General features: G+C 47.7%; 1 protein-coding gene across 1 annotated transcript in view; it reads left to right on the top strand.

Annotated features, from left to right (window-relative positions):
- The window catches only part of EHD2 (EH domain containing 2), a 37,828-nt gene that overhangs the window by 8,501 nt on the left and 11,179 nt on the right, over positions 1–18,148 (top strand). Inside the window, exon 2 of the mRNA XM_033158416.1 lies at positions 1,450–1,547. Within this exon, the coding sequence (XP_033014307.1) occupies positions 1,450–1,547 (98 nt within the window). The remainder of the gene's footprint in view (positions 1–1,449; positions 1,548–18,148) is intronic.

Genomic DNA, 18,148 nt, shown 5'->3' with positions numbered 1-18,148 from the left:
AAATATGGGCACTTAAGAGCGTCTGTTTAAAGGGCCACATCCAAGCATTTGGGTTTTTGTTTTTGCCACAGAACTTTCCCTGTGAAAAACTGCTCCTTATTGCTGAATCGGAGTGTACTCCAATCCGCAGAAAATTCAAATTGCTGTTCGATTCATGGTTTTGGGGGTTTTGGGGGGAAAGCACTGGGGCAAAGGGGGTGGGGAGCTCTTAGACATGGAACTTCAAAGCACGGACTTGTGCCTAGTTAGTGCAGGGCAAAAGATAAGGTTGGATGAACCCCAACTGGCATGGCCCTCCAGGATTTCAGACTAGGGGTCTCCCCAGCCTTACCAGGGGATGCTGACAGGGATTAAACCTGAGACTTTTGTTGTTCTGCCACTGAGCTTTCCCTTGTGTTTTCCTGGCTTAGAGTTTTTTTCTACCTCTAAAAGCATAAATTACTTAAACAACAAATTTTTTTAGCTAATTGTGCCCAAACGCTCAGCAGGCATGCGAGACTTGCAGGCATTTATGAGGGTCACATGTGCCAACTGAGCAAACATTTAGTTATCTTTTTGTTCATTTAGATCAACGGTTCCCAGTTTGCAATGCGGACCCCCTGTTTTTCAAAAGCCAAGCCATAGACCCCTGCCGAGACCATATAACTCCGGTTCTGAAAGACCTACATTGGCTCCCAGTATGTTTCCGGGTTGGTGCTGAATTTTAAAGCCCTAAACAGCCTCGGCCCAGTATACCTGAAGGAGCATCTCCACCCCCATTGTCCAGCCCAGACACTGAGGTCCAGCGTTGAGGGCCTTTTGGCGGTTCCCTCACTGCGAGATGTGAGGTTACAGGGAACCAGGCAGAGGGCCTTCTCAGTGGTGGCGCCCAACCTGTGGAACACCCTCCCACCAGATGTCAAGGAAATAAACAACTATCTGACTTTTACAAGACATCTGAAGGCAACCCTGTTTCGGGAAATTTTTAATGTTTGATGTTTTATCGTGTTTTTAATACCCTTTTGGAAGCTGGCCAGTTGGGTGGGATATAAGTAATATATTATTAATTATTATTATTACTTTTGAAAATGTTGATTATCTCTGTGGTAGTTTTTTGTTGTGTGCATGGTGGCACCCTACCCTCTAAAATATCCCAGCGCAAAACTGGGGCACATGTTTTCTGGTCCGCATTCATGTGCAAGTCATGTGACCCAAAAATGGAATATTCTGGACAGTTGACGGTTACGTGCCACGGGCCCCCTTGGTGGGTTACGTGGACCCCCACCAGGGGTCCGCAGACCACCAATTGGGATCCACTGATTTAGATAATTGATATGATTAAGATCATTAACATTTCTTTTTTGGGGGGAGGGGGATCTCTGTAAGTCAGGAAATCTCTCTAAGCCTCCTTTCTTGTCTACACAAGCCCCTCACCTTGGCCTCTGGCCTTCTCTCTTTCTTGCCCCATAGATTCATGTGCGCCCACTTGCCAAACCAGGTTCTGGAGAGCATCAGCCTTATCGACACGCCAGGGATCCTTTCTGGTGCTAAGCAGCGCGTGTGCCGAGGTAAGACCATCCCGGGGGGGGGGCGGTCAGGAATGAGGGCAAGGATGCTCAGCTGCTCAGGCTAATCCTGCCCCACTGGAGTGTGTGGGCTTTCCCCACTCTCTTTTGGTGTGCATTTACCGTATTTTTTGCTCCATAACTTTTTTCCTCCTAAAATGTAAGGGGAAATATCTGTGCATCTTATGGAGCGAATGGTGGTCCCTGGAGCTGAATTGCCCAGGGGCCAAAACCAGATCGTGCTTTTTATTTTACAAAGAGAAAGGAGGGTGTTGAAAGGACCCCGCTGAGCAGCAAGAGATCGGGAGAGAGTCCCCGGCTCCCTTTCAGCCCCGCCCTCTTGCCCAGGCCTCCGTTGTTGAATGTGCTGCAGAGGGAGGTTGTTTGTTTCCCCAGCAACATGTGACTGGCTGATTAGATTATCTGTCTGGAAACTGTAGAAAAGGCTCCCTTTCCTTTAGAAGCTGCAGAAATGTGAGTTGAACCCCATAAAAACGGGGCTTTTCCTCTTTGCTTTTCTCCCTTTGCAAAAAAAAAGCTGCAAAACTTTTAGCTGATCCTCAAAAAACCAGGGCTTCTCCCTTTGCAAAAAAAGCTGCAAAACTTTTAGCTGATCCTCAAAAAAACCCAGGCCTTTTCCCTTTGCAAAAAACCTGCAAAACTTTTAGCTGATCCTCAAAAAAACAGGGCTTTTAGAGGAGGAAAACCAGAAAAATATTTGTTTTCTTGTTTCCTCCTCTAAAAACGAGGTGCGCCCTATGGTCCGGTGTGCCCTATGGGGCGAAAAATACGGTGTTTTGTTCCAACAAGCTGGAAGGTGTGCAGAGGAGGGCAACCAAGATGATCAAGGGTCTGGAAACCAAGCCTTATGAGGAACGGTTGAGGGAGTTGGGTATGTTTAGCCTGGGAAAGAGGAGACAGAGAGGAGACATGTCAGCCGTCTTCAAATATCTCAAGCGCTGCCACATGGAGAAGGGAGCAAGCTTTTTTTTTCTCCTGCTCTGATGGACAGGACTTGAACCAATGGCTTCAAGTTACAAGAAAGGAGATTCCAGCTAAACATCAGGAAGATGTTTCTCACAGTAAGAGCAGTTTGACAGTGGAACGGATTCCCTCGGGAACGGATTCTCCTTCCTTGGAGAGTTTTTAACCACAGGTTGCATGGCCGTCTGTCATGGATGCTTTAGCCAAGATTCCTGCGTTGCAGAGGGTTGGACTGGATGACCCTCGGGGTCCCTTCCAACACTACAATTCTATTAATCAATTCAAGGATCTATCCTCTGCCTTTCATGGTGCACTGCCCTCACAGAGTTGTTTACATAAAGTAAGGTAAAGGTAAAGGAACCCCTGGGGTTGCGGCGCTCATTTCGCGTTAATGGCCGAGGGAGCCAGCATACAGCTACCGGGTCATGTGGCCAGCATGAAAAAGCCACTTCTGGCGAACCAGAGCAGCACACCGAAATGCCGTTTACCTTCCCGTCAGAGCAGTACCTACTGGTATTTATCTACCAGTACTTGCACTTTGACGTGCTTTTGAACTGCTAGGTGGGCAGGAGCTGGGACCGAGCAATGGGAGCTCACCCGTCGCGGGAATTCGAACCGCCAACTTTCTGATCAGCAAGCCGTGTCCTATTTAGACAAAGTAGGAAAACACATAAATAGAACAATTTCAAGAAATGCATCCGTTTTTAAGCAAGGGGGGAACCTCAGCCTGGGACATGAGTGTGGCCCTCCAAGTCTCTCTGTGTGGCCCCTGCTGCTCTCTCCAGGCCTCAAGCCTCACCAACCCCACTCTGTGCCTTCCTTCTGCTTGCTGGGGCTGACGGGATTTTTAGTTCTGGAGGACACCAGCTGAAGGAAGGCTGTCCTAGGTTGTGCCTCTGCATGACTTTGGCTACGTCCCTTGCCATGGTGTGCCTCAGTTTCTCATCTTGAGCCTGCGCCCGATAGCCTACTGCAGAGCCCCATGCTGGCAGCTGTAGGTTCCTTGGCTGTGTCCCCAGTTGCAGCTGGCTGTGACAGATCCCTGGGTGTTTCCCTGGCCCCTGGCCAGACCAGTTCTGCCATGTTCCTGCCTGCAAGGTCTGGGGCTGGTAAACGTTGATTCCAGTCTCAGAGGCCTATTTCAAAGGAAACAAAAGCATGCAGCGTATTCATTTCAAAACAAAGGAAGCAGCTGGACGGGGAGGGGAGAAGTTGAGTTAGGAGGTGGCAGGGGGGAGACTGAAGGTTGCCAGTTGCCCCCCCCCCTCCCCATGGGGGGATTTGGAGTCCAACAGCATTTGGGAGAGCAGAGGACCGCCATCCCTGATCTAGCTATTTAAAAGAGTTCTGGGGAATTCAAAATAGTGCACACTACGTAAGGCCTTATCCACACTTCTGCTCCTGCTGCAATTGCTAGGCACAGGTCTCTGATTTATAGGCACAGATCCAAGCAATTTTTCTTGGTCCCATTGCTTTCCCCAGGAAATCCCTCTGTTTACTGCTGAATCGGACGACAAGCGTCAATCAGGTTGTGGAACGATACTTTGTTCCGATTCAGCAGTAAACATTAGGTTTCCCCAGGGACAAATAAACAGCAACATCCCTACAAATCGCAGACCCGTGCCTAGAAACTGCAGCAAAAGGGAAGTGTGAATGAGCCCTTTTTGGTTAGAGTTGCCCTAATAAAGATATTTACCTAATACTGTGCAGATTTTGTATTTTTATGGTCCAGCGCAGTGACCTTAACTGTTCCCCCCTCCAGTGACTTTAAACACATTCCCCTCCCCACAAAGAATCCAAGCCACTGTAGTTTGTTAAGGGTGCTGGGAACTATAGCACCATTGGGGTAAACTACAGTTCCCAATATTTTTTTAGGGGGGGTGCTTTAAACGTATGGTGTGTACACAGCCTCTGACACCAGCAGTATATGTAGGAGTGGACAGGTGAAAAAGAGTAGCCTTTTTAGCTTGCTAATGGAGGTATTTTTGTTTTTTAATGGTGTTTTATTCTTTTTTTAGATTTGGGAGGTATTTTAAAAGTTGCCTCCTTGCCCTTTCGTTATCATTGTGCAGATTTCATTCGCACTTCTTCGTGCGCCGCCCTGGAATCTTTTGAGGAAGGGCAGTCAAATAAATATTGTAAGCAAATAAAGTTTCCACAAGGCTTTATCACCACTAGAGAGGACAAGGTTTTTCCTGCTACATTTCTGCATGTCAGGCTTCTGTCAACATGAGCAGGGCCAAAGGAGGGGGACCGAGTTCACAACACAACCATATGACAGACACACGCATACCCTGACTGTGTGAACGGAAGATGAGAGTCAAGAGGTAATGTGAAGTCAGGTCCACAGAGAGTTTGCTGTTTGTGTCAAAGGTCAAGATGGCATCCTCTCGTGTTAGACTTGTTGGAATAAATGAATACGACTAACTTAGGTGCCTTAATTTCAATGGATCTACTCTGAGTAAAAGCTAGTTGGATACCAGACCATTATTCAGCATTCACAGGCCCCTCCAAGTGTCGCTATCTTCCAAGGACAGTCCCAGATTTACAGAAGCCGTCCCAGTTTCTGATTTGATCCCAGAACATCCCACTTTTTCTTAGGGCATCCCTATTTTGACCGGAGAAACGTTGCAGGGTATGGAGTGATGCGACCCCCGAGCCAAACATATAACTATACAACCTTTAGAAGACATCTGAAGACAGCCCTGTATAGGGAAGGTTTTGTTTTGCTTTAAGTTCCAAGTTTTCTTATGTTTTAATATATGTTAGAACAAAATCGAAAATTCTTTCTAGTAGCACCTTAGAGACCAACTGAGTTTGTTCCTGGTATGAGCTTTCGTGTGCATGCACACTTCTTCAGATACACTGAAACAGAAGTCACCAGATCCTTATATATAGTGGGGGAGTGGGGAGGGGTATTACTCAGAAGGGTGGTGGGAATGGGTGATAGGCTGATAAGTGTGGAAAACCTGTTGACGACTCTAAAACGGCTGCAATTAGTCTTGCAGGGAAAGGCAAGGGGTGAGATGGCTAAAGATAGCTTTGTTATGTATAATGAGATAAGAATCCAATGTCTTTGTTCAAACCAGGTTTCTCCATGGTTTTAAGTTTGGTGATTAGTTGCAATTCAGCCACTTCTCTTTCCAGTCTATTTCTGAAATTTCTTTGTATTAATTTCTTTGTATTATATGTTAGAAGCCACTCAGAGTGGCTGGGGCATCCCAGTGAGATGGGTGGGGTATAAATAATAAAATTATTATGATTGAAGGGGACATCCCTATTTATATCGGATAAATGTTGGAGGGTATATTTTTGTTTCTATACTTTGCTTGATATGCAACCTCCTGGTTTTTTTGCGTTCCCAGGCAGGTGGCAAAACGAGGCTGTTTATAGAGTCCACTACTGGCCCCCATATTTGGTTGATAAGCTGTGTTTGGCTTTCTCTGCAAGGCTGCTGTCAAGAGGTCCAGAGAGTGAGGGCTTTGCAGAAGAGGCAGTAGGGTGCATACATCATGACCCGCTAGGCAGATTGTGTTGGCCGCACAAGCTAAACACACACACACACACGTGCACACACACACACACACACACACACACACAGATTACAAAATGCAAGGAAACATTTAGCAGATGTAGGAAGGAATCGGTTACAAAGGCAGCTATTGAGCGGGAACAGAATGTGCCAGAGAGAGACGATAAAGCCGTTCTAAGATGTGCTATCCTCATTCCAAGGTGTGTCGAGGGCGCTCTTGAGTTCAGATGTGAGCATGCACTAGGGGAGATGGGGAAAGGGGGATGCCAAAAATGTCTGAAGGGTGTATGAAGGACACGCGTCACGGGAGACGTCCTAAGGAAAACGCAGGACATTCCGGGACTGAATCAGAAACCGGGACAGCTTCTGTAAATCCAGGATTGTCCCTGGAAAATTGGGACACTTGGAGGGGTCTGTGAATGCTGGATAAACAGTGCCCCAGAGGAGCTCCTATTTCACAGGGGGGTTTGTTGTTGTTATTGGGGATGAACAGAAGAGAAAGCTGCAAGAAGCCTTTGCTTGCAGGGAGAATTTAGTGGGCCTTGCTCCCAGGGATGGGGCATGTAGCTCTTTTCCTACACAACTGGGGCAGACATGTTCCCCGCAAAGTCCCCCCCCCCGAGGGGATAGGGTGGGGAGAGCCCTTTCATGCTTTTCCTGTGACGCTCACATTCCTGTACTCGTCTCCCCTTGGGACGTTTGCCTTCCACTGCGTGGGATGGGTCGGCTCAGGGTGGCTTTTCATTCCCACCGAGAGTCAGGCTCTCTCAAGCGCTCTCTCCCTCTCCCTCCCTCTCTCTCTCTCTCTCCCAATATTTCTTTGGTTGCCGGGGCACCCCCGGGAGAACCCTGTACAGAGATAGCACAGGTTTGCTGCATTCTTTCCACATTTTGTACATGAAAGTATGTGGGGAATCTGGATAGACCCCGCCTTGGCGAACAGGGCGAAGTGGAAACTGGGAAAGGCTGTGCGCCCTGGACAAGTGGCCTTGTTTATTTGGGAGCGTTAGCCAAGAATCTGCGTTCCTGTGGACGAGACACTCCTCTGACCCCTGTAGCATGGTGTGCGGTTGTGAGCTTTCTCCTACAACAGGGTGTTAGTCCAACATCCCTGGGCAAGGCTTCTCCAACCTGGTGCCCTCCAGATGCTTTGGACTACAACTCCCATCAGCCCCTGCACTAGGTGCTCTAGACTGGGGGTTCCCCAACTCTCCCCCACCTTGGACTACTTGAAAATGGCAGAGTACTTAATGGTTTTTCTATTGCATTTCTATTGCTTTTATTTATTATACGGTATTCTGTTCTCTAGTACTAGAATTTGCATTCTGTAGGATTTGAATGGTAGAGTGCAATGAAATGCAATATGAGAAGCAATTTTAAAAATTGCAGTTAAAAATCAATGTGGAGGTGGTTGTGAACTACCTGGATGAAGCCCACCAACAACAGTCTTTGATCCTTTGCTCTAGGCTAGGTGTCATGTTCTAGAGGGCTTCGCAACCACTAGATTTTGATGGCAAAAGCTTGATCCTAGGTGGCAGCCCCTCCAACAAACCTAGGCCTCTGAGTGCCTCCATCAGACCTCCCTCCCTCATTCATTCATCCATCCATCCATCCATCCATTTTTATAGTCATTTATTTGACCCCGCTCATGAGCCAGAAAGGCTTACAATGATCGGGAGTAAGACTGCCCCTGCTGCTCAGGCTTGCTGTCTGAAAAGACATGACACGAAAGGATAGAGGATAGGGAGGGGAAAGGGGCGGGGAAAACCTCCAGCATTAATTAAGAGTTCTAATGCGTCTTTTTTCTAGCAATGAAGGGTGAAGTAAGTTTTCTACAGCAGCTGCTTCTCTGGCCAATGGTTAGTGTCCCCCACCCCTTGCCATGAAGCCCCCTCAATGGTGGGCAGCCCCTTGGTCAATGGAGCAATGGATTCAAACTACAAGAAAGAAGATTCCACCTAAACATTAGGAAGAACTTCCTGACAGTGAGAGCTGTTCGGCAGTGGAATTTGCTGCCAAGGAGTGTGGTGGAGTCTCCTTCTTTGGAGGTCTTTAAGCAGAGGCTTGACAGCCATCTGTCAGGAATGCTTTGATGGTGTTTCCTGCTTGGCAGGGGGTTGGACTGGATGGCCCTTGTGGTCTCTTCCAACTCTATGATTCTATGATTCAATGAATGGCGCCAGAGTACACAGCCCTGAGTTCCAGAGAGTGCTAAACTTAGAGGCGCATAGCGGCACCACTGCCCTGTGGCCCTCAGAAAGTTGTCCCAGGAGCATAGCTATCAACCTTTCCCCTTTTTTGCGGGAAATTCCCATATTATAGCATTGGGAAACAGCAAGGAGGGTTGACAGCTATGTATATAGCAGTGGGGAACAGCAGGGAGGGTTGACAGCTTTGCCCAAGAGGGCATATGGCCCTCCACCCCTGCCATGGGCCATTATGACTTTGCAGGCCGAAGCCTGGGTGAGGCCTAGCTGGCACAGAAGCCTGCCTCCCTGACCGGGGCCCCGGGAGGGACTTTAAGAGAGTTTGTGATACAAATGGGAGCAGGAGTGAAGCCTCCGCCAGTCGTGTGTCTGTGGGAAAGAGCAGCCCTTGCGCCATGGCAACGGAGCGCGCAGATGATTCACTTGCGAAACGCTGAGGAATGTCTCCTGCATGCCAGGGACGGAGGAGGAAGGGCACATTTCCAGGGCAGCACAAAGCGTGCACATGTGTAGTAGTAACTAGGAAACTGGGTGGGCCGAGCAAGCACTGGGATTAGCCTGGCGTGCAAAACAAAATGCACGGGCAGCCCCCTGTCGCAAGGCCTTCTTCCCCAGCTCCCCTCATCCTCCGGTTGGTATGCTGCCTCTGCTGACCACTCTCATGTTCCGTTGTGTTTTTATATTTGCAGCAGAACAAGGTGGTGGGACGGACGTTGCAATGCAAATTATACAGAAATCGAAGAAGTAATAAAAATTACAAGCCACGCAATGGCAACGGCGGGCAGAAAAATCATTAAGTGCTTCCAAATGTCGCTTTGCGGCAGCCGTTCGCCACCTTGGTGCCCTGGAGGTGCCTTGCGCTACAATTCCCAGCAGCCTTATCAGCCAGCATGCTGGGGCTGATGGGAATTGTAGTTCAAAACACCTGCAGGGCACCAGAAAGCTCCCTGAAAACAGAAAACCAGCCTAGCAGACAAAGGCTCTGAGCTACTACTTTCATCTTCCTTCCTTAATTATTTAATGCATTTCTATCCCACGTTTTTCTCTCCAAGGAGCTCAAGGTGGTGGCCGTGGTTCCTCAGTTAAACAACAAAACAACCCTGTGAGCTTCATGGTCGAGTGAGGATTTGAACCCTGGTCTCTCCCAGGTCCGAGTCGAACACTCTAACCACTGCACCACACAGGCTGTCTTTTTCTGATGGGTGCTAACTTTCTGCTTGCAGGGAGATAATAATATTATCAGTATTACTGTTATTATTTTCCTACTACTGTATGATAGCCCTCCACAATAATCTGATTCTGAAGTGGTGGCACTCTATCCCAACTGATCCTCCTGAACCCGCCCAGCTAAACTTTGCACAAACATGTTACAGGCAGGCCGGAACAACGCCACAAGTTCCATTTAAGAATTAAATGCTTGCATTCAGAGTCAGCTCCACTTCAAATTTGGTTGGCGCAATGGCTTAGTTTGAAACGGAGCCTTTGAGTGCAAACCTTTGGTTCCCAAATGGTACATGAGATGGTGCTGATAATAAAGAGAGGGTGCTTCTGAGCATGTGTGGAATACACCTCCCTTGCTAATGAATTTGTGTATGTTTAGGATTGACAAGCAGGGCTTCTGAGCTAGAAAGCAGGACTTCCTCGAGCCCCAACACCCCTTCCTTTATGTTTGCTCGGGGGGGGGGGGGAATTCAGCCAGTAGCTGTCCCTACAACATCTAGCGGCCCAACCACTGAATTGGATGCACAGTCCCCCAACCATGTATGGTATGACATTCTGCAAAGCTCAGCAAACCTCCAGCTGGGGGGACCTCAGAAACTGCAACTCCCTAAAGCACCAAAATGCACGAGGTTCCTGGGCTGCTTGCAGCTTACAATTTACACAGGCCTAGATAACAGCACGGGCCTCTTGTTCTCTGCCTTCAGACATGAGGAGCTGTTAGCATTTTTAAATCTTCCCCCTTAAAAAAAAAAAAAAATCAATTGCGGATCAGGACAGATTTCTCCCCCACAGATGGTAAAAGTTTCTCCTTCCGTGCCTGGGCCTGTCTAGATTCCGCCCTGCTCCTTGGCTCGCTCTTCTGCGCACAGCCAGGGATCCATGGGATTCCTGAGCAGAGAGGAAATCCTCGCAGCGAGTCGGCACAGGCCAGAGTCAGCTGCCTGCCGTTCAAAGTGAATTACGGCTCTTTCTCGGGGATACGCACCTGCCTCTGCCAGCCTTCGCTCAAAAGCTCCAAAAGGCAACAATCTGGCTTTGGAAACGCACCTGTGGGCTTCATAATCTTTCTAATATTCAAAAATTCCTTTTTGTCTGGCACCAAGGTGCAGGCTGTGCACGCCCCGTACACTCAAAGCACATTTAATGTGCATGGCTTTCCCCCAAATAACCCTGGGAGCTGTAGTTTACCCCTTGCAGAGCCGCTATTCCCAGCACCCTTAGCAAACTACAGTTCCCAGGATCCTTTGGGGGGAGGTCACGTACTTGAAATGCATGGTGTGTTTGCTCAGCCAAACAATGGCAAGGCGGTTTTGATGCAGGTTGGGGTGCCCTCCTACTCATTCTGCTAACTGGGGGCCCTGGACTTCATTCCTCCAAATCCTGGCTCTCCCTGTACCGCCACCATCACTAACAGCAACAATTTATTTATATGCCACCCATCTGACGGTTACCCCAGCCACTCTGGCCAGCTTCCAGCAAATTAAAACATGGTATCAGTGATTGCACAAACCAAAGAAAAATGCCTTGGAAGAGCAGGGCTGCTGTGTTCCTCCTTATCTACCGGTATATATATAAAACTAGCTGGCCCGGCCACGCATTGCTGTGGCTGTTTTTGTGATAGGGAAAAGGGAAGTGCATTTCTTGTTGAAGTTGATGATGTGTAGATGGATTGTTGCTACGTAATGGTGAAGTTAGGAATGTTTTTTTATGGTGAAGATTGGATTTTGAAGGTGTTGTTTTGGCGTTGTGGGCGACATAGTTCCCCCCCCCCCGCCTTGGCTGTTATGTTAGTGGAGGCAGCGTTGAAAATTGGAATCCCCCCCCCCCCGCTTTTGGCCGTACTGGCTCTGTAGGCGGGCAAGGTATTAGCACAAATAGCAGGTGCAACGTTTTGGCTACCTTTCACACCCCACCCGATGGTGCCTTGGCCGCTGACAGGAAAAGCTGTTTTTTGCGGTTGGCGCTGAAAGCAGTGGCGTTTGTGAGTGGCCTGCCTTTCTATTGGCTGGTGGTAGTGACATTCTAACACGAGGAGGAGGGGGGGTTTGAGTCGTTTTCAGTGTGTTATGCTGCGTTCCGTCCACTGGATGGCGCTGTGTTTTTTGGCACAAAATCACATTTTTCGGTGGGTTAGGTGTATTATTTTTGCAACCTAACTATGTAAGATCCTTCCCATATGCCCATGGAACGTTGTGTCCAAATTTGAACGGAATCGGTCAAGCGGTTGCGGAGAAAGGCTGCCAGTAACAAACACCCAACTTGAAGGATCTTATATATATATATGGATGTTTATTAACGATTGCCTTTCTCCGTAACCCCTTGATCAATTCCGTTCAAATTTGGACACAACATTCCATGGCCATATGGGAGTGATCATATGTACTTACATTGTACAAATACAACACCTTTCCCAGGTAAAAAAATGTGATTTTGTGCAAAAAATAGCGCCCTCCAGTGGACGTTAAACAGCACAGCACACCCCCCTTTCCGACCCCTCCTCCTCTCCCGACGTCACTGCCACCATCCAATCGACAGGCAGACCGGCTGCAAACGCTGCTTCTGCCTCCGCCGGCGGGTATAGAGCCACAACAGGCGGAATCGCCATTTTCACGTTTTGCGGCGCTGCCTCGACCGGGTGGAGACAGAAGCCGGACAACAACACTGCTACTCACATTTGGGGCCTCGCCTCGCCCGGCTCCAGAGCAAGGCCGCCTGAAAACAACAAAAAATATAGTCTACTCTCAAGTCTTATGATATTCTACAACTTCAAAAAATCATCATCTCTTTCCTTTCTTCTTCATTTTTACACAACGATCCATCGCCGTATTGGAGTGTCTGTACGTACTTACATTCTACAGATACCACTCCTTGCACAGCTTCAAGCGTGTTCCTATAAAAACAAACATACAGCCCTCCACTACACGTCAACAACATCAAAGAAGGCCATTGACAAAATCAGGACAAAGAACCTAATAGACTAAAATAGTAGTAATAATAAGTTGTAGAAATGAAGACAAAAAACAGGAGGGGCAAACGGAGAACACGCAGACTGAACTTCAACGAGATCAGGTGTAGGTAAGCATACGCTTTCTCTTTCATACTGTATCTTACTTTACCATTTCACCAAATCAGCCACAGCAAGGCGTGGCCGGGTCAGCTAGTCTTTGTATAAAAGTGTTTGCAGGGTTCCCCCTCCTTCTCTGCTCCTTCTCTTTTGCATGGCAAAACAACTCTCTAGATGCAGCAACTCTCCAGCCAACCCAGCACATTCCACACTCCCTCTTTTGCTGGAAACCCTTCCCTGTTCAGTTCAGAATTTGCTTGGTATTTCTTAAGCATCTTGGTGAAGGGAAACTCACCTTTCCCCTGCTAATTTGGCAGTCTAATCCACATTAGTTTTAGCAAGCCCATTTGCTGGCCCACGCACCAATGCTAACTGGGTTTCCCAATCGGGGTTTGGATTTGTTCATTAGCAAAACCCAGCGAGACACGACGCCACGATGCAAAACCACGAGCTTCCAATTATAACCGACGCAAATCGATTGGTTTATCCGCACAACGGTGCTTTGTTTCATGCACAAAGTTGCACACAGGAAGCTGGTTTCTACTGAGTCAGTATTTCCTAGCATGGCTCTCCAGGATTTTAGGAAAGGGACATTGCCTACCTAGAGAGGCAGTAGGTTGAACCAGAGGCATTCTGCATGAAAAATGTATGTTCCGCCTCTGAGCTATGACTCATGCACTCTGGCCCATCGTGGCTGCTCTGCTGGTTGCTGAAATTTGCTGCTGTTGGCGATTCCACAGGCCTGGCAGAATCCAGATTATTAGCATTATTAAGAGTTCATCCCAGCAGATAATGTTAGTGCCTAAAAGGAGCCTGCTGGATCAGGTCAATGACCCATCCAATCTAACATCCTGCTCTCACAGTGGCCAACCAGAGGTCTGTCGAAAGCCCCAAACCAGGATCTGAGCACAACAGTACTCTTCCTCACCTGCAATTCGCAGCAAATGATATTGAATGGTGCCGCACAAATGCACCTTACAGCATTGACTCTTAGGAACTATAAGGCGCCCCTTTCCCTTCTCCCGAAACAACGAGCCTGGAAACAAAGATCTGGATGGAGGGCAGTGAAAAACAATGGAAAGAGCGGGCCCATATTGAGAAGATATTTGCCAAGTCAAAAGCTGATCGGTTACATGATCTGGTCACATAGTCTTACAGTGAACAACGAGAATATCATCCAGAGCAGCGACGCTCAGTCTGGCCGCGCACATGGAGAATCTTGTTGTACCATCTCAGTTGGAGAAGACCTCAGGGATGTGGTGCTCAGTTTCTAAATGCACCTGTTGTTGTGAATCGGACAACTTATTCGTTGCATTTATACAGTATGCTGCTTATTTCTCCAAGAAGCTAAAGGTGGCATAGATGGTTCTCCCCTCCTCATTTAACTCCCACAGGCCTGTGAAGTAAGGGAGGCAGAGAGGAAGTGACTGGTCCAAGGTCACTCTGTGAGCTTCGTGGCCGAGTGGGAATTCGAACCCTAGTTTTCCCATGTCCCAGTCTAGCACTCTAATCACTGCACCATACCAGCATTTCGAACCAGGCCATTCCAAACTTTGGCAGCACCTCTGCTTGAAACTAGCTGGCTATGCCGTAAGCTGCAGGGGCACTGCCTACCAGTCAATGGTGCACTGAGTGACCCTGAAATCTCCAGCTTCCATGTACAGGAATGCAAATAGCCTCACATCTCGCACCAGGAGTCATGCATGAGAATTCTTGTGCATCTGGCAGCACTGGGTGTGTCTGTCTGGTCAGATTCCATTGTGTCAGTTACATTTTGCAGGAAAGACTTAGAAACATTTGTTTTCACACCACCTCCTCCGCTTTACTAAATAAACCAGGGAAGGGTGGAAATTCCTTCTCCAAGGAGATACATTCACTCCTTAAACACCCACTGTTCTCCTGGGCCAGATCTTTCTCTGCCAGCCACAGGCTGCTCATCGATTGGGTCTGGATCCAGCCAGAGCCCTGGAGCCTGCTATCACCCAGAGGGCAGGCGCTGGCATGGGCTGCTTCCCTAGAAAGTTGGCCCCTTATCACTGGCTGAATGGTGTGCTAATAAACCAGAAGGGGAAAGGAAAGATACCTGCAAAAAGCCACCCTTTGTAAACTCATAATTTGCAGGCAATCTCAATATATGTATATATTTTAATCCTGCTCTTGTGTGCAAGAAGGGAGAATTTGTGTGGCTTGTAAAATTCGCCGGAAATGCAGTAGCTGACAAGGGCAACGGGGGCCCATTAGCCGTGACTGTCAGTTTCCTGCCTGGACTCCCATGCTGCAGTAGTTAATTCCTTAAATACTGGGGCAGGCCCCGCCAGCCCAGTACAGCCTGGCTCTAGCTGCTCAGTGGTGAATGCACTCTGCACACACTCAGGGGCACTTTCACCTTTTGTTATTGTAGCACATATTCCAGGGGGACTGAGCTGTGGGGTTCAGAAAGGGACCCTGCACCTCCGCCAGAGCTCACACAGGCTTAAACCCTGCTCCGTCATCCTTTCCAGGCCTGCCCTGGGGGCAAACCAGGGAGCAGAGAATGGTTCCTTTGTCTTGACCTTCTGTATCTCTGTCTTGTGACACCAATCCGGAGCAGCATATTCCAGATCCTTCCACTTGGGCAATGCATGCGCCATCATTCGGGTGACCTCTGGCAACCCCTTTTCCCGCCGGTGCTTCTCTAAGATAAGGCTGCGCGGCCGGCCACCCCTCCCTCTTTTATTTAGATCTCCCATCTTTATTATTTTTCTTTAATCGGTCAGAACAATGAGGGCTCATTGCTCAGACTTTCCTATGGAACGGCTCGGTTTCCTTTTTTGGTGCTGTGGAACAAGCCCTTCTGAACTTCGGCTGCCAAGAGGCGGGTGAGAGAGACTGAGAGGGGTGGCTCTGATCCAACAGCTACGAAAGCTGCAGAGCTTGTTTAGATTTGGCAGGGATGGAGAAGAGGGAGGGGGCTGAGAAAGAGAGTCCAGTACAGAGGTGGGGGGGGGGAACGGGGATGGGACTGCTTTTGCTGGACAGGAAGAGAGGCACCCAAGTTGCTGGGAGCAGGGGACATGACCAAGGGGTATATAATTGTGCACGGATAGAAAGTGGATGGAGAAAAGGTTTTCTCCCTCTCTCATGACCTTGGAATTCATGGACATCCAGAGAAATGGAAAGAAGTTCCAACGAAAAAGGAGTGGACTTTAAAACTTGGACTACAGTGGTACCTCTGGTTAAGAACTTAATTCGTTCTGGAGGTCCGTTCTTAACCTGAAACTGTTCTTAACCTGAGGTACCACTTTAGCTAATGGGGCCTCCTGCTGCCGCCACCGTGTGATTTCTGTTCTCATCCTGGGGCAAAGTTCTTAACCCGAGGTACTACTCCCGGGTCTGTAACCTGAAGTGTTTGTAACCCGAGGTACCACTGTATAGGGATGTTTAAATGGACAGCAAAAATAAGACACCAACAAGGTGAAGTGTTTGTGGAAGAGCGGAGGCCCTGGGAAAATATCATAGCCCTAAGAAATCGCAGGCAGGACTGGAGAGGAATGAGAACAACAAAGGAACAACAAAGGAAAAGTTATAGAAATAAGTGTTGTGGAAGTAAGGATGGGAAGTCAAAATGTTGAGGGAACGTTGCAGTGAAGCTGAATTGAATTTGTTAAATTGCATGAAAATCTGGTTGGCCACTGTGAGGTCAGGAGGCTGAACTAGATGGGCCATGGGCCTCACCCAGCAGGCACTTACGTTTTTGTGCGAACCATGCAAATAAAGTATCCATCTTCTTTTGCTTCATTTATGCACACTACAGTATAAGCACATTTGAAACACATTCTTGCCCTCAGAAAGTTCCCCATCTCTCTCCTTCCTTGGAGGTTTTTAAGCAGAGGGTGCATGGCCATCTGTCATGGATGCTTTAGCTGAGGTTCCTGCATTGCCGGGGGTTGGACTAGATGACCCTTGGGGTCCCTTCCAACTCTATAATTCTATGATCTTCCTTCCACACTCGCAGCTTCTTTTGGGGCTCAGGGACTAGCTTCAATCACATTTCTTGGAACCGAAAAACTGAGGGGGGGGACTGCTTTTGTTGGACAGGAAAAAGGGCATCCTGGTTGCTAGCGATAAAAACATGTTCCTTGTGAGGCATGTTTTATTTTAATTTGTTTCTGCTGCTGCTTCTCATCCTCCTCTTCCAAGCTAATTTTTGGAAGTTATTCACCTGTTCAGTCATGAACTGGCTGAGAAATGAGAGGAGAGACATAGGAGAGGAAGGCTTTGTAGTCACCTCCAGCTAGAAATGGAAGAATATATCAATTGTGTCTCTCTCAATCTCTCATTTTTCAAGTCTTAAATTCAGCTCTCTACACTTTATACAGCAATCGGTAACATTCTAAAATAAAAAATCCTCCTAAAATTTCATTAACTTTTCAGTACAATTTCCCCCCCTAACAAACGCATTTGAAATTATTACTATTATTTATTGAATTTATATTCCACCCTATACTTGGAGGTTTTCAGGGCGGTTCACAGAACAAAAACATTTGAAAATGTAGTTTTGGCTAGTAGTTTACCCATTTCTGCAAGAAGTTTCCCCTAAGATAATGCATTTTTGGATGCGATCATCACTAACATCTTTACATATATGCATTTTTGTAAACATAGGTTGGAAAAAACGCATTGCAAAATTCGGATAATTGCAAATTTCAAAGGATGGCTGTATTTTGCTTCTTACATGGGGCTTAACCACACTTGCACTTGTCCCACTGCTTTCTCCCAGGGAAAACTGCTCTTTAGTGCTCAATCAAAGTAAACGGCGATTCAGTTGTTCTGATCCATCACTAAAGAGCAGGTTTTCCCTTGGAAAGGAGTGAAGCAAGGGGGAAGCCGGTGTGTGTGTGTGTGTGTGTGTGTGTGTGTGTGTTTGGCTTGTTTTGTTTTTGTAATGCATTTTGTGTTTTCATTTTGAATCTTTATGTTTCGAACCACCCTGAGATTACAGATGAAGAGTGCGGTATAGAAATTAAAAAAAAAAAAAAAATGGTCATCCTGCAGTGCTTCTCCTATACTTAATTGCTGACATTACCCCTCGGTTCACTTTAGATCAGGAGTAGGCAACATGGCGGTGCTATTAAGACTCCAAATCCCATCAGCCCCAGCCAGCATGATCAATAGGGATCATGGGAGCTGTAGTCAAAAGCGTAGCGAAGACACTACATTGGCCAACCTTGCCTTAGGGTCTTGGCCAAGGGGAACAAGACTGGCAACTTTCTGTCTGTGGTGGTGGAAAACACCGGCTAATTCCCCAGAACTTGCCACTGAGCGAGTTCAACCCATTTCATACTGTAGTATGAAAGAGCAGTTTGGCACGCAACGCAAAAATCCTTGAGATGTCTTAATGTTTACAGTCAAACCCTAGATTCTAAATTAAGAAGCTTTATTAAGAGTGGAGACAAAGAGCGAAGGAAAAAAACACAGAGGGCCCCCAGATTTGATCCTCGGCAGCTCTGGGTAGGGTGCGAAAAGACTCCTATCAAATCCACAGCCAGCTATTTTGCAGACAGTAGTAAGACAACAGGCCATTGGTCTGGCAAGATGCAGATCCACACCATAGATC

The sequence above is a fragment of the Lacerta agilis genome, chromosome 8 (assembly GCF_009819535.1).
Source record: "Lacerta agilis isolate rLacAgi1 chromosome 8, rLacAgi1.pri, whole genome shotgun sequence".
Lineage (NCBI taxonomy): Eukaryota > Metazoa > Chordata > Lepidosauria > Squamata > Lacertidae > Lacerta > Lacerta agilis.
Note: the sequence above shows the minus strand (reverse complement) of the source record. Positions and strands in the feature narration are given on the sequence as shown.